Source organism: Orcinus orca, chromosome 6, assembly GCF_937001465.1.
Source record: "Orcinus orca chromosome 6, mOrcOrc1.1, whole genome shotgun sequence".
Taxonomy (NCBI): domain Eukaryota; kingdom Metazoa; phylum Chordata; class Mammalia; order Artiodactyla; family Delphinidae; genus Orcinus; species Orcinus orca.
Window position 1 is genome coordinate 19,866,816 of NC_064564.1, and position 16,651 is coordinate 19,883,466.

At 44.2% G+C, this 16,651-nt stretch overlaps 1 protein-coding gene and 1 long non-coding RNA gene across 9 annotated transcripts in view; one reads left to right on the forward strand and one right to left on the reverse strand.

The window, feature by feature from the left end:
- The window catches only part of LOC101271509 (tumor necrosis factor receptor superfamily member 10A), a 105,886-nt gene that overhangs the window by 55,900 nt on the left and 33,335 nt on the right, over positions 1-16,651 (forward strand). For 2 of the 8 annotated variants that reach the window (XM_049711676.1, XM_012533317.3), the window contains exons 1-2: positions 1,361-1,647; positions 10,191-10,293. The exons of the other annotated variants lie outside the window; for them this stretch is intronic. In XM_049711676.1, the coding sequence (XP_049567633.1) occupies positions 1,465-1,647; positions 10,191-10,293 (286 nt within the window). In that variant the 5' untranslated portion in view covers positions 1,361-1,464. Of the gene's footprint in view, positions 1-1,360; positions 1,648-10,190; positions 10,294-16,651 lie in introns of those variants that run through there. 8 annotated transcript variants of the gene reach the window in all.
- Positions 1-16,651, reverse strand: part of LOC125964885 (uncharacterized) — a 123,834-nt gene that overhangs the window by 18,770 nt on the left and 88,413 nt on the right. The window lies entirely within an intron of this gene.

Here is a 16,651-nt window from a genome sequence, read left to right on the forward strand (position 1 = left end):
TTTTCACTGGAGCCGCCGGTGTCCCACTTCCTCCTTGGCATGAATAAGAGAGGAGGGACGTGGGCTTGAGAACAGCACAATGGAGTCCTTGGCAACAGCCTACATATAGCAGAGGCCAAACCCAGACATTCCAGGATGAGATGGAGAGCAGAAGAAGATGATGGGAACTTGAGGAGAGGGATGAAGGTCTGGTACCTACTTGGTCCTGACAAACTAGAGAGATGGGACAGTCTGGAGTGACCTGGACATATGCCTCTGAGCCTGATGGCCCAAAGTGCAGCGTTGCCCAATGTGGATGGTGTCCTTGGATTGCGAAATCAGGGCCCTGTTATCATCAAGGACATTCAGAGAGTCATGAAGATAAAATAGGCCAGGCACAGAGATGGAGGTATAGGGACAGCTGAAAGGGCCTGACCCACGTGGGGACCCCCCTCTTGGTCCATTTGGTTTAATGTGCCAATTAGTCTCCAGCAGTTCTGTTTCCCAAGGGCTTTATGGAATCTACAGGGAAGGAAAATCCTGAAGAAAGGCTGAAATGGGTTCCTCCAGCTTGCCTGACTGCAGGAGCAGTAGGGCTGAGACAAGATAACATGAAGTCCTGAGTGTGAAAGTCAGATGATGGACCTGAAACTACCAGAACATGCAAGGTGGTGATGGGGGAGGTCGGAAGCCTAATGGTGACCTGAATTCAGACCCAGCGATCAATGCCTCTGTGAACTTCATTCGGTCGACTCACCTGTTCATTGAGTGTCTGCTCCAGCCAGACACCTGGCTACAGAGATGCTAAGATCAAGGCCCTGACCAAGAAGCTTCGCACTGGGACAGAGCTGCAAAGTGACCCTGGGTGCAGTGAAACATATCAACTCAGTCAATGAGACTCTTGCGGTGGCGGTGGGGGGCGCGGGTGAGGGAGTAGCCGTGTGAGGAAAACGCTAAAGTCAGGGCAGGTTAGTTCAGAGTTTATAAACACGGGAGGCTTTGGCTCTGGAAAGGGGACGGGATCAGGACAGGTCCTGGGTTCGGACTCAACCTCACTACCCTGGTCACAGCTGAGGGCACAGTTTCTGGGAGTGGTCAGCTCCCACTTCGTCCCCCCAAACTCCTCACCACCACCTTCTGTGCCTGTCCTGGGAAGGACAGGATCCAGAAACAAACCACGTGCCCAGGGTAGCCAGAGGGTTAGTTCTATGTCCAGCCCCCACCTTCCAGAGGTGTACCTAGAAGACGACGGCCTTTTATTCAGAGCCTCTCTGCGAACACATCACGTGTTTCAACAACGGTGTGCCTATTCGCTAGCTGGCTTCCGTTCTTTGCCCCGCCCAGGTGACTCAACGCCGCCGAGTACAAAAGTCAGGACGGTCCACCCTCCCAAGAGAGTAAAGAGAGAGACAAGAGTGAGCTCCCGCACACCCCACGGGCGGCAGGGACGATCCAGAGCCCCACGAAAGACACTGTTGCTTCCTGATGGCTCTGCAGGCTGTCACGCCGCGGCGGCTGGGACAGCGAGCGCCCCGCGACAGCACGGGGCAGCGGGGACAGAGCCCACCGGCCGCCTCGGGCTCCCGAGCAGGGCGCCCCCCCGGTCCCAGGCCTCGGCTCCGGGGGCCCTTGGCTCTCATCTTTGTCGTCCTGGGTGCCCTGCTATCGGTGAGTCCCCGCCGCGGGTCCTGGCTGGGGGGAAGGATCGCCTGGTGGCTGGGAGGGGGCGGCAGAAGCGGGGGAGGGAGCGGGGTGGGGGGAGTGGGCAGGCGGACATGGCTGGGTGCCTGTCCGGGTCACCCGCGCAGGACCAACAGTGGGCAGAATCGGGGGAAGGAACAGGGTCACGGCCCGGCAGGACCGACCCGGGCCCAGAGGGAGAAGAGCTCGCGCTCCCCTTCCCGGTCCGCGGCCCGGCTGGCCTTCTGAGCGGTCCCAGCAGTGTATTCCAGGCATTGGAGCGGGCAGTGTCAAGCTGGAAACTCCCTGGCAAGCTGCCTGGAGCGACAGAGAGATTGGCTGTCTTTTCTTTCTTTCTTTTTACTATTTTACACTTATGCTTAAATTCTAAAACATACGCATGGCAAATTGATTAAACAGCAGCCCAAGAAGAAGGCTGCCTTCCACACGTTTTGTTCTGACCCTTGAGTTTCAGCAGGAAGGAGGTTCCCAGTTCCTTCTAGTCACATTGCCTGCGAGGCTGCCCTTAAATGACCATCAGGCAGCCAGGAACTGGAGCCGCCCCTCCTTCCTTAGAGGTGGGTGATGCAAACAGGAAAACCCATGGTGATGCACATCCTAAAGACACTTCAAGTGGAAAGGCTCCACTCCTGCATGTTCCAGGTTCCTTATATGTTTAAAAAAAAAAAAAAAATTAAATGTGAAACCAACATTACAGGTGTCATGAAGTTTTAAATACTTTCATTTAACAAATTAATTCAAAATTCAGAGACGCAATAACATATAATCACAAAATGATTACAGAATTAATTTTTAAAAAAATTAGTCTATACTAGACGAGACCCATGTTTAAGGCTGCTGCATGAATGAATCACTTTAGTACAACAGGTGTTTTTCCAGGTGAATGTGAGAATACCTGTGTAGACAAGGTCAAAATATGATCTTGATGGTTCGGGGAATGTGAGACCTAGGCCTCTGACATCCCAAACTCCCGTTCTCATCCCTTCTCATGGCTTTTTTAAAAATGCATTTACAGTCATGATCACTTTTGTTATATTCTGAGTTAATAACCAATTCCGTTAGATGTCTTAGGTCAGTACATGCGGATTTATCCTATTCTTTCTAACAGCATAACATTTTATTGTATAGGTAAAGCAGATGTGGGTGAACCAGTTTATTTCATTCTTGTCTTTCATGAATATCTTTCTAGATTATATCCTTGTTTGTTTTTTTTGTTTTTTTTGTTTTTTGCTAATTCCAACTATACTGTAGTATATACCTTTGTATGTGTCATACATGCATGTGTACCGTCTACTGGGTAACTCCTTGGAAGTGAAATTGTTGTGTCAATGGGTTAGGTAATATTATACTTTCGTTATATGTAATGGCAAACTGTCCTCAAAAAAAAGGCCAGACCATTTTAACTCACATCAAGAGTCCACAGGTGTGCGTTTCCCTGCACCCTTGCCACACTGAACTTTGCTTCTCTGCTTGTCTAAAGTAAATATGGGGCACCACAGTGCTGTGGTTTTGATTCCTCGGTGCCAGTAGAGATTTTCAAGGATCCAGGAGATTTCTGAGACTGGGAGTGGGTGGCCAGGAGACCGCAGGTTAGGCAGCAGGGGAGGGGACAGGGGGACAGCGGTCCCAGCTCTGCACTTGAATGATGTCACCCAGGGCCAGTTACTGCCCCCAGCCCTGCCTGGCATGAGATGAGGCCCATGTCTTTGGGCTCTTGGAAGGATGACATGAGATGAGCTGCAGAGCTGAGCTTGGTCCTCACCCAGGTCCCTGTTCTGCACATGTGATGGGGCCCCATTTCTGTTGTAGGTCTTCTACCCCAGGTTTCTCTCTCTTTCAAAGTGGGAACTGTGAGGTTCAGAGGCTCAGTCAGGCCACAGGAGTCTTGGGACTGCAGCTGGAGACTGCAGGCCTGCTCTGCTCCTTCCAGCTCTGGGACCCTGCGTACCCCTGCTTCCCGCTGTAAAACGGGAGGAAGTGAACGTCTGCAGGGCCCTCTGAAGCTGCTGAGAGCTGTGTGGGCGCTATGCGAGGCTGTGTGGGAGGACGAATCCCATCCTCGGGGCTGGTGTCGGTCACGCTGGTGCTGGGAGGGCCACAGGGTACGTGGTCTCCCACCCCCCAGCCCCGCAGTGCCTGCCACCTGCATGTATTGGCACTGTGCTGTGGGCTCCCTGGGGTGGGGCAGGAGCTTCTGAAGCACAGGGTGGAGTGCTGTGCTGGGGGGGTCATGGAGGAACTTAGAGGAGCCCAACGTCAGGTGGTGTCGGGATGGCAGTGCAGGGCCTTGGGCCTGGTGAGCCCAAATGCTCTCAACTTCGGATCTGTTTTATTTCTCTCTCATTTTGAATAGTTTCTATTGCTTTCTCTCCAAGTTCACTGATTTTCTACACATCCTAATCTGCTGTTAACCCCATCCAGTACATTTTTTTCCTTTGTGTGTGTGTGTGTATTATCATGCTGTTTGTTTGTTTTGTTTTTAAGACTTTATTCTTTTAGAGCAGTTTTAGAGTCAAAATAAAATTGAAGGAAGGTACATAGATTCCCCGTATACCCCCTGTCCCGACACATACATGGTCTCCTCCATTATCAACATACCCACCAGAGTGGTACATGTGTTATAACCGGTGAACCGACACTGACACATTCTAATCACCCAAAGTTCATAATTTATATTATATTATGGTTTATATTTATATAAACCATAAATTTATAAATATAAATTTATAATTTATATTATGGTTCACTCTTGGCGCTGTAAGTTCTATGAGCTTGGACAAATGTATACTATTGTTACGGTATCATACAGAGTATTTTCACTGCCCTAAAAATCCTCTGTGCTTTGCCTATTCATTCCTCCCTGGCCCCCAACTGCTGGAAACCATTGATCTTTTTACTGTCTCCATAGTTTTGCCTTGTCCAGAATGTCATGTCATTGGAATCATACAGTATGTAGCTTTTTCAGATTGGCTTCTTTCACTTAGTGATATGCATTTGAGGTTCCTCCATGTCTTTTCATGGCTTGATAGCTTATTTCTTTTCTGGCCTGAATAACAGTCCATTGTCTGGATGTGCCACAGTTTATTTATGGATTCACCTACTGAAGGACATCTTGATTGTTTCCAAGTTTGGGCAATTGTGAGAAAAGCTGCTATAAACATCTGTGTTCACGTTTTTGTGTGGCCATACATTTTCAAGTCATTTGGGTAAATACAAAGGAGCACAATTGCTGGATTATATGGTAAGAGTATGTTTGGTTTTGCAAGAAACCACAAAACTATCTTCAAAGTGGCTCTTCCATTTGCATTTTTACCAGCAGTAATTGAGAGTTCCTGTTGCTCCACCTCTTCATCAGCATTTGGTGTTGTCAGTGTCCAGGTTTAGGCCATTCTTATAGGTGTGTACAGCATCTCATTAGTGTTTTACTTTGTATTTCCGTGATGACATATGATGTGGATCAACTTTTTGTATGCTTATTGGCCATCTGTATATTCTTTGGTGAGGTATCTGTTAAGGTCTTTTGTCCATTTTTTAACAGAGTTGTTTGTTTTCTTATTGTTGAGTTTTTTTTAAGTTCTTTGTATATTTTGGAAAACAGTCCTTTTTATTTTTTTATTTATTTATTTTTAATTTTAATTTTTTTTTTTGTGCAGTATGTGGGCCTCTCACTGTTGTGGTCTCTCCCGTTGCGGAGCACAGGCTCCGGGCGCGCAGGCTCAGCAGCCATGGCTCACGGGCCCAGCCGCTCCGCGGCATGTGGGATCTTCCCAGACCGGGGCACGAACCTGTGTCCCCTGCATCGGCAGGTGGACTCTCAACCACTGCGCCACCAGGGAAGCCCCTGGAAAACAGTCCTTTTTAGATGTATCTTTTGCAAATACTTTCTCCCAGTCTGTTACTTGACTTCTCATTCTTTTGATATTGTTTTTTTCAAAGCAGAATTTAACTTTAATGAAATCCAGCTTATCGGTTATTTCTTTCATGGATCATGCCTTTGGTAGTTGTATCTAGAAAGTCATCACCAGGGACTTCCCTGGTGGTCCAGTGGTTAAAAATCTGCCTTCCAGGGGCTTCCCTGGTGGCACAGTGGTTGAGAGTCTGCCTGCCGATGCAGGGGACACGGGTTCGTGCCCCGGTCTGGGAGGATCCCACATGCCGCGGAGCGGCTGGGCCCGTGAGCCATGGCCGCTAAGCCTGCGTGTCCGGAGACTCTGCTCCGCAACGGGAGAGGCCATAACAGTGAGAGGCCCACGTACGAAAAAGAAAAAAAAAAAATCACAACCTGAAAGTTGAGAGTTATGTTTTATTCAGCGGGAATTTTTATTTAATTTATTTATTTGGTTTTGGCCATGCCGCATGGCATGTGGGATCTTAGTTCCCTGACCAGGTATCAAACCCACGCCCCCTGCATTGGAAGCATGGAGTCTTTTTTTTTGTTTGTTTGTTTTTTTTTTTTGCATTACGCGGGCCTCTCACTGTTGTGGCCTCTCCCGTTGCGGAGCACAGGCCCCGGACGCGCAGGCTCAGCGGCCATGGCTCACGGGCCCAGCCGCTCCGCGGCACGTGGGATCCTCCCAGACCGGGGCACGAATCCGTGTCCCCTGCATCGGCAGGCGGACTCCCAACCACTGCGCCACCAGGGAAGCCCGGAAGCATGGAGTCTTAACCACTGGACCGCCAGGGAAGTCCCTCGGTGGGAATTTTTAGGACTTCAAGCCCAGGAGGCAGCATCTCAAGTAACCCTGAGAGAACTGCTCGGAGGAGGCGAAGGGGAAGCTAGGATATATAGGAGTTTGCAACAAAGGGCAGGTAGTTGGGAACATCAAAAGATTATTGTTAATGAAAGAAAACCCAGATATCCCAAGTTAAGGAATTTAGCACCTTTCTATGTATGGGAAGATGCAAGAGTCAGGTCTCACGGAAATCATTCCTTTAGTATGCACCTAACCTATCTGGGGCCAGAATCCTGTGTTTTCAAATCCTGAGTTTCCTCAGGGTTTTCACATCCTGAGCTTCCTCAGGCCACAGGTGGCCGCAGGTGAAGGCTGCTAGATGGCAGGTATTCTTTCCTTCCTGAGGTCTGTATCTAGATTTGTTTTTTGCATGTGGACATCTAGTTGTTCCAATCCCGATCACTATATCTGTCATTACAGATATGGTTACTTTTTAAATTTCTAGAAGTTCCATTTGGTTCTTGTTTGTTTGTTTGTCTTTTATATGTCATCCATCTCTCTCCTGATTGTGTTCATTTTATTCTTTTATGTCCCTGAGTATAAGATTCAAATAGCTGTTTTATAGTCTTTGTGGATTAATTCAATGGTCTCTGTCACTTTCTACAAATTCTATTGATTGAATTTTTCCTACTTATTCTGATGTTTTCCTGCTTCCTGCTCTGTCACTTTTTTTTTTTTTTTGCGGTACGCGGGCCTCTCACCGCTGTGGCCTCTCCCGTTGTGGAGCACAGGCTCCAGACACGCAGGCCCAGTGGCCATGGCTCACGGGCCCAGCCACTCCGCGGCATGTGGGATCCTCCCAGACCGGGGCACGAACCCGTGTCCCCTGCATCAGCAGGCAGACTCTCAGCCACTGCGCCACCAGGGAAGCCCTCTGTCACTTTTTATTAAGTGATACAGATTGTGAATTTTGTTTTCTTAGGTATTCATTTTTGTTGTTCTTTTAAAGAGGGCTGGATATTGTTCCAGTCATAGTAAAGAAAATTGAATATCAGTTCGATCTTCCAATATTTGCTTTTAAGTTCGATGCCTGGGCTACACTTGCCTTATTTGGGCATTAAATTCATTAACTACAAAGGACATAGTAGTTAACCACTGATATCTAGGCAGCACCCCTATTATGCAGTCTGTCCACTCTGGTTAGTGGCAGCATGATCAGTGCCAGCCCCGGGCGAGCCTCGATCCTTGTCAGCCGGCTGGTTTCCAGCGGTCTCTTCTCAGCCGGGGGTGGGTCCCTCCCGCGCGTGCACAGATGAGCACTCACCCACACACTGGATGGGCCCCTGTGCACGTCTCCAGAGTTCTCTCTGGGCAGCTTTTCTTCTCCAGTTCTCGCCCTGCATTCAGCCTCCTGGAACTCCTCTCACTCCCTTAAGAGGCCATGGGGTCTCTGTCGGGTCCCTTCCTGAGCTTCAGCCTGGAAACTGTCCTTAGGCAGGATGCTGAGGCCAACCCTAGGCTCACCTCCTTTGTGTCCTGGGGAGGGTGCTGTATTTTTATTCTGACATATTTTCTTAATTTATTAAAACACTCAAAATTACAGAAAATTTGCATATATTGTACAAAACCCTTTATCCTGACCATCTGAAAACTAGATGCTAACATGATGAATATCATTCCTGAACACTTTGGTGTGTACTCCCTACAAACAGGAACATTCTCCCCCATAGCCACAATACAACCTTCAAATCAGAACATTAACATCGACACATTACCATCTAATTCGCGGACCTCATTCAAATTTCTCCAATTGCTCTTATGTCATTTATAGCTCAGAGATTGTGACACAAATTGTCACTTTTCTGTGACTCTCTGGTATTTAATAGATCCTGGACAGGTTCCATTAGGGACAGCTTGTCAGGCACCTTAAATTTTTTTTTTAAATTGTGGTAAAATATACATCGCATAAAATTCACCATCTTAACCATTTTTCAGTGTATAGTTCACTAGCATTAACTATATTCTCATTGTTGTGCAACCAATCTCTAGAGCTATTTTCATTTTGCAAAACTGAAACTCTCTACTCATTAAACAACAACATCCAAATTCTCCCCTCTACCCAGACCCCGGCAATGGCCATTCTACTTTCTCCATGAATTTGACTACTCTAGGGACCTCATGTAAACGGAATCATACGGTATTTTGGTGATTGGCTTATTTCACTTAGGATAGTGTCCTCAGGTTCATCCGTGTTGTAGCATGTGCCAGAATTTCCTTCTTTTTTAAGGTGAATAATATTCCATTTTATGTATATACCACATTGTTTATCCATTCATCCACTGATGGACATTTGGGTTACTTCCATCTTTTGGCTATTGTGAATAATGGTGCTATGAACATGGGTGTACAAATAACCCTTTGAGACCTTGCTTTCAATTCTTTTGGATATATACCCAGAGATGATATTGCTAGATCATATAGTAATTTTATTTTTAGTTTTTTGAGAAACCCCCAAATTTTATGGAAACTGTTTTCCATAGGGGCTGCATCATTTTACATTCCCACCAACAGTGCACAAGACTTCCAATTTCTCCACATCTTTGCCAACACTTGTAGTTTATGGGTTTCTTTCTTTTTTTAATAGTGGCCATCCTAATGGATGTGCAGTGGTACCTCATTGTGGTTTTGATTTGCATTTCCCTAATGATGCGTGATGTTGAGCATCTTTTCATGTGCTTATTGGCCATTTGTACATCTTCTCTGGAAAAACATCTATTCAAATCTTTTACTTATTTTAAAATGGTTGTTTATTATTATTATTGTTGTTGTGTTGTAGGAGTTCTTTATATATTCTGGATATTAACCCCTTATCAGATATATGATTTGCAAACATTTCTCCCATTCTGTGCGTTGCCCTTTCACTCTGTTAATTGTGTTTTTTTTGATGCACAGAAGTTTAAAATTTTGATGTTAGCACAATTTATCTATTTTTTTCATGTTGCCTGTGCTTTTGGTGTCATATCCAAGAAGTCATTTCCAAATTCCAGTTCATGAAGAACTGCCCCTATGTTTTCTCCTAAGTGTTTTATAGCTTTAACTCTTATGTTTCTATCTGTGATCCATTTTGAGTTAATTTTTGTATACGGTGTTAAGTAAGGGTCCAAGTTCATATTTTTGCATATGGATATCCAGTTTTCCCAAGATTGTCCTTTCTCCATTAAATGATTTTGGTACTCCTTGTCAAGTCATGCGACCATATATGCAACAGTCTATTTCTGGGCTATCTGTTCTATTCTATTGGTCTAGATGTCTGAGGCACCTTTTTAAACCAGAAATTCATCATTTAATCAATATTTGGTGAACAAAAAATTATTTAATGTTTGACTCTGTATCCTGATATTTTTAAGTTTGCATATTATATAACCCTCATTCGTAAATGTGTGTGTATGTAAAAGAAAGAGAATATTCACACATATGGTGAAATAGTGGAACTAAATGAGACAAAACATTAATGGATGCTATTTCTAAGATGAGGGGATCATATATAGTTTTTGTATCCTTATAAAAATTTTACCTCCTCCTATTTTCTAGAATAAACACGTTTTCTTCTATAAGAGAAAAGGATAAAGGAGAGTTTTTCAAGGGTATGTTACTTGGCTAGCCCCAAATCATGAAAGTTCAAACATAAATACTGAAGAATATTTAAGACTTTGGAGCTGGGAGAAAGGTGTAAGTTCTGCTTAGTTTTGGAGGTGAGGTGAAAGGATTGTGGAATGGATTCTGGGAGGGGTGAGAGTCTGGAAGCCACTCATGCCTGTCCCTGTTTTGTCCCTATAGGTCACAGCTGCCTCAATCATGCCCACAGGGAAGGATGGAGTTCACCAACAATTAGCTGCCCCACAGGGATGGAGGCGCAGCTTCTGGGAGTTGTGTCCCCCAGGTAAATTCTACGACTGATCTCCAACCCTTACCTGACCCTTGTCTGCCTTATCTTCATGTCCTTCTGGTCTTCTGATTCCTGCAGTTCCTGGTTCTTATTCCACAGGCATTTACTGGAAGTCTTCCGTGTGCCAGGCGCTGTGCTAGTGGAGGACGTGAGGCCCCCGCCCTCCTGGAACACTCCTCCTAGGATGACACCCAGACAGATGGACAAACGTGACAGTCAGAGAGATGAGCTAGGAACCGTGAGGATAACTGAGTGATGGGTGGGACAGAGATGGTGTTGGTAAGGCCTCCTGGGGTTGGTGACTTTGGTGCAGAGAGCCAGGTAGAGTGCTCCTGAGGGGGCCCCCGGGAACTGTCACCCCAAGGGGCAGGGCTGGGCTTGTTTTAGCAAAGCTAGGGGGCAGCTGGGGTGAGTGGAGGGTGGAGAGGTCAACAGGACAGGTGGGAGGAGATCACACGGGGTCCTGGACACTGTGGAGGGAGTATGGGTTTTATTTTGTTAGTGAGGGACAACTCCAAAAAGTTTTAAGCGAAAGACTGAAGGAATCAGGTTTGTTTTAGGCAGAGGACCAATGCGATAAGAGCACACTCTTGGATTGAAAGGGGGCAAGACCAGAAACAGGTGGAGAGCCTTCCAGGGCATGTCTGTGAAGTGCACCCCTGGTTCTTCTACCTGGTGTGATGTCTGTTCCATGTGGTTCTATGAGCCACAGGAAAACAGCAGAAACCATGCCTGGCAGGGTGGTTGACTGGGGTTTTTGCTTTGCACGTGTTTCCTTTACCCCAGGAAGGAAAGTGAGTTAGAAGTTGATTTTCTGCACAAGGGCTTCCAGAGCTGGCAAGAGTAGCACTGAGGGGTGCTTAAAAACCCTTTAAGACTGTGCATTTCCATGAGCATCATAAGAAAGACTCTTGTGCCTTTCCATTTGATGTTCAGTGTGGGCTTGTCAAAGTGTCAGGATGTGGACAGGGAAGAGCTTAGCCCCAAACAAACACAAAAACGAAACTGTAAATGCACAAGGGCTTCCAGCACCTGTTGCTGTGGTCCGGGGTCAAGATGGGTGGGCTTTAATATGGTGGTGAACAGAGCAGATTAGGAAGGATGAGGGATATACTGAGATAATTCTTTCTCTTTATAAAATTGTAAGAGAAATTTCTCATATATATTTGCAGTAGTTTTGTTATTTTCTATTTTATAATTAAGTCATTGATTCACCCAGATTTTATTTTCTTATAAGAGAGTAAGAAAGACATTTCATTGTTTTCCAGTAGTCTTCTTAGTTGCCCCAGCACCATTATTAAATAATCACATTTTTATCATTGATATAAATTGTTATCATGATAATACATTATTAAGTTTTCTGTAAGGTAGGGTTTTTAGAGTATATTCTTTTTTTTTTTTTTGTGGTACGCGGGCCTCCCACTGCTGTGGCCTCTCCCGTTGCGGAGCACAGGCTCCGGACACGCAGGCTCAGCAGCCATGGCTCACAGGCCCAGCCACTCCGCGGCATGTGGGATCTTCCCGGACCAGGGCACGAAACCGTGTCCCCTGCATCGGTAGGCGGACTCTCAACCACTGTGCCACCAGGGAAGCCCTAGAGTATATTCAATATTGACAAAAATAAATCAGGGAACTCACAGACAACATGTAGAAGAATTATGGTTTTGGTTTTTCTTTCCCCAGTCTGACCATCTCTACCTTTTAATTGGAGAGTTTAAATTATTTACATTTAACACTATTACTGATAAGGTAAAACTTACTTCTGGTCTTAGGTATTTAATTTCTTTATGTCTTATGTATTTTGTTCCTTAATTTCTCCATTACTGCCTTTTTAAAAATTTGATTGATTTTTTTTTAGTACTATTTCAATTCCCTTTTTTCCTTTTCTGTGTATTTTTTAGTCATTTTCTTAGTGGTTACCATGGAGATTACAATTACCATCTTAAACTGATAAAATTCTAGTTTTTATAATTCTGACAACATTTCAATGGAATCCAAACACTGTGTTCCTATACATCTCCATCTCTCCCCTTATATATTGTCGTCAGAGATCACATCTTTGTACATTGTGCGCCCATTAACAGGGATCTTCTGGAGATGTGTATGGGTGTCAAGTTGACAAGGGGTGGCCTTGTGATGGTTAATTTGATGTGTCAACTTATTTAGGTCACGGTACCCAGATAATGTTCTAATGTTTCTGTGAAGGTAATTTTTTTTTTTTACGTCTTTATTGGAGTATAATTGGTTTACAATGGTGTGTCAGTTTCTGCTTTATTAACAAAGTGAATCAGTTATACATATACATATGTTCTCATATCTCTTCCCTCTAGATATGATACCATTTAAATCAGCAGACTTTGAGTGAAGCATATTACCTTCCTTAATGTGCGTGAGCTTCATCCAACCTGTTGAAAGTCTTAATAGAAAAAGATTCACCTTTCTGGAGAAAGAGGGAATTCTGCCAGTAGACTGCCTTCAGAATCAAACTGCAACTCTTCCCTGTCTGCCTACTCTGTGTGAACCAGTTCCTTAAAATATCTTTTTCTTTCTATACACACATGAGCACACACACATACACACTCCATTTCTCTCTATTGGTTCTATTTCTCTGGAAAACAAATAGAAAAATTTTTAAGATTTAAAATCTTTTTGACCATACTCAATCTTCAAATAAAGACAATAACAAGGTCATAGTTCTAACATGATCCAACACTGCTGCATACATCTGAAAACACACCTATATTTTCTTTAGAAGAGGATGCAATGTCCTTGGGTGACTTATACTCTTCTCCATGTTATCTCATAACTTAAATACTATGATGTAAGTTAACAATACTTAAATACTATGATATAAAGTCAATATATCTTATATGATAAGGGGATAAGAGAGGGAAGAAAGCAAAGATATTTGCTTAACATATATAAATACAAAAGCACAAGCATAACATAGTAAAGAAGATATTTATAACAATTACAACCCTTGTTTCCGTAACTGGTCATGCAGTCGTAGCTGGTATTTAAACCATCTTCTACTACCCATTCCATTTTCCCTGCCCTCAGCAAGCATCTTAGCTGATCATATGCATATATGCTGTGCATATTAGAGTGAGACAAGCCTTCATTCCTGAGGGGTCTAAGCCATTAGTCCTGCCTGAATCGAATTGCTATAGATTTCCATTGACTTTAATCACAATGCACGGTAATTCTAAGAAACACCCTAAGGGATCTTTTGGATTCTAGACACGATCTTCCTTACCTTCATTGTGTAGCAGTAGTTCAATTTCCCCTTGGCAGTCAGGGTCAGTACAGTAACTTCTTTGCCTGCTAATTCAGAGACATGAAGAGCCCTACGTGGCTGGGTGGCATTCTTAACTGCCAGTTCAATTGAATCATCGTTGTGTCTTCTGGTGGAAGCATTCCTCCCTTTAGAACTAAACCTCTAGGCCAGTAGAGCATAAAGTCATGGGAACAAGAAGCAAAATTTTGGCTACTGTATAGTTAGCGGTAATAGTGAGTAGTAACACTCCCATTTCCACTCCTTGGTTCCTGGATCCATGAATGCTGGCCATGGAAGAAAATATTACACATTGGATGCTGATTCAGAGCATATATGGCCTTATGGAAAACCTTGTCCCAATCTTACAAGGTATTGCCATCTAGATGGCATTGTAACTGAGTCTTTGAAAGGTCATTCCACCATTCTATCAAGCCAGATGATTCAAGATGGTGGAGAGCATAAGACCAGGGAATTCCTTGAGCATGGGCTCATTGCTGCACTTCACTTACTGTCACGTGAGTTCCTTGGTCAGATCGATGGTGTGAGGCATACCACAGTGGTGGATAGGTATTCTGTAAGTCCATGGATGGTACTTTTGAAAGAAGCATGGCATGTAGGAAAGGTAGATTCGTCTTCAGAGTGTCTATTCCAGTAAGAACAAAATGATGCCCCTTTTCATGATGGAAGTGGTCCAGTGTAATCAACCTGCACAGCATTCTCTTGTTCTGGGCACCGCTCAAAATTAGCAGCTTTTTGGGTCACTCAGTAATAGGCTGGAATAACACATCAAAATGAGGAATATGTTGTCTCTAAAACTGAAAGAGGCCCATTAAATGTTGTACCTCTTTCTCGGTTGTAGGGGGAGCCAGAGGGAACAGCCTATCCTTTACCTTGGAAAGGATATCTCAACATGCCCCACACCACTGGACCCCTAGACATTTCAATGAGGCAGAAGGCCCCTGAATTTTTGTTGGATTTCTTTCCCACTCTTTAATATACAAACATCTTACCAGAGTACTTACTACTCCTTGCTCACTAGATCCAATCAGCATAACATTATCAATGTAATGAACCAGTGTGATGTTGTGTATAAGGGAAAGGACATCAAGACCTTGTGAATTATGTTATGACACAGGACTGGAGGGCTGATGTACCTCTGAGGCAGGACAGTGTAGGTATATTGCTCGACTTGCTGGTTGGTGGTCTTTACTAACAAATATGAAGAAAAAAGCATTTGTCAGATCAATGGCTGCATACCAGGTACCAGAGGATGTGTTAATTTGCTTTTGCAGTGAAACCACATCTGGTGCTGCAGTTGCAATGGTTAAACTTACAATAATCCACTGTCATTCTCCAAGATCCATCTGTCTTCTGCACGGGCCAGATAGACAAAATGCATGGGGATGCACCCTTCAAGTCCTGGATGGTGGCACTGATTTCTGCAGTCTCTCCAGAAATGCAGTATTGCTTTTGGTTTACTATTTTTCTAGGTAGTGGCAGTTCTAGTGGCTTGTGCTTGGTCCTTCCCACCTAATAGCCCTCATTCTACATCTCAGGAAACATTAATATGGGGATTCTGCCAGTTGCTGAGTATGTCTCTTCCAATTATGCATTTCAGAACTGGAGAAATCATGGCATGATGTATTTGGGGGCCCACTGGACCCACTGTGAGATGGACCTGAACTAAAACTCCATTGTTCACCAGACCTTCATAAGCCCCTATTCTGACATGTGGACCATAGTGATGTTTTGGGTCTTCTGGAATTGGTGTCAGTTCAGAGCCAATGTCCAGTGATCTCTGAAAGGTCTGATTATTTCCTTTTCCCCAAAGCACAGTCAGTCTGGTAAAAGGCTGTAGGTCCCTTTGGGGAAAGCTCAGAGAAAGATTAACAATATAAACTTTTGGCAGTATACCAGGGTTTTTCCTCAAGGGTACCCAGATTCTCCTTCATTTGAAGAGTTCTAGGTCTGTAAACAGGATGGGAATTGATTGAGGGGACATGACTCTGTTTTTATGATTCAAGTTAGACTTTTGATCACTTGACCTAGAATTTTTCTACTTATACATATCTTGTACAAATTTAGTAGACTTTTCTATATATTTCAGTTCTAGGAATGCCATGATCAACCCACCAATGTCATAGGTTTCTGCAAGTAAGACTATTCTGAGCACTACTTTGACTGCTGTCCATTTAATAACCACACCCAGCTTACGTTTGGCCATTGAGTGCCACCACTTGGCCCCTGCCACCCTGGGATCCAATTACCCTCATTACATTTAGATTTCCCAGTTCAGTAGCCGCAGTTCCCACAGTACTTTCTGGTCTACAGAGAAGAGCAATCACAGAGCTCTTCAAGGATGCTAGGGACCCTTCACAAATTTATTTCCCAGAGTACTAGTGAAAGATGTGTCCTCTGGAACATCCCAGAGTGTGTGAGCAGGTCTTAAATGTCAAACCCACTCTAACATTCCAATCTCTTTGAGTCTTTCCCTTCCTCTGTAGTATACCAAGGCAGGTCTGGCATTTCAACTTCATTTACCGTGAGCTACTTTTTAGTCAATGTTTCAGCCAGCCAACAAACTGAAGAAACAAACAATTAGAGCCCTTTGTAACTCCCAAATTGCAACATTAGTTGACCCATATCAATAAATGTGGCCTAATCCAACTTTATGTTCTTTCTACCATTATTTCACAACCTTAATATCCATCCCACACATATTCCCGAGATTCTATTTAAATTGGAAAAATCAGGCAGCTCTTTTGGCGTGTACTGAACAATTTGTATTGTGATTCAGCCACTAGATACTGGGTTTGGTTTTCAGCACACTCACCTCTGCAGCTACAGGAAATAAGTGTCTCTTTCAGGGCAGACATAGAAGCTCTCATGTCATTTATGCAGTGCTTAAGCTGGGAATTAAAATCCTTGAGCTTATTGTTTTCTACCCCCATTGTGTCCAGCAAAATTAAAAGCAGGCAGCCAATCTCACTTTGTTCATTAGTTTTATAACAATGTTCAAAGGAATCAGCAACAAAAACAAAAAAAAGACAAATGGAACTACATAAAACTCTGAAA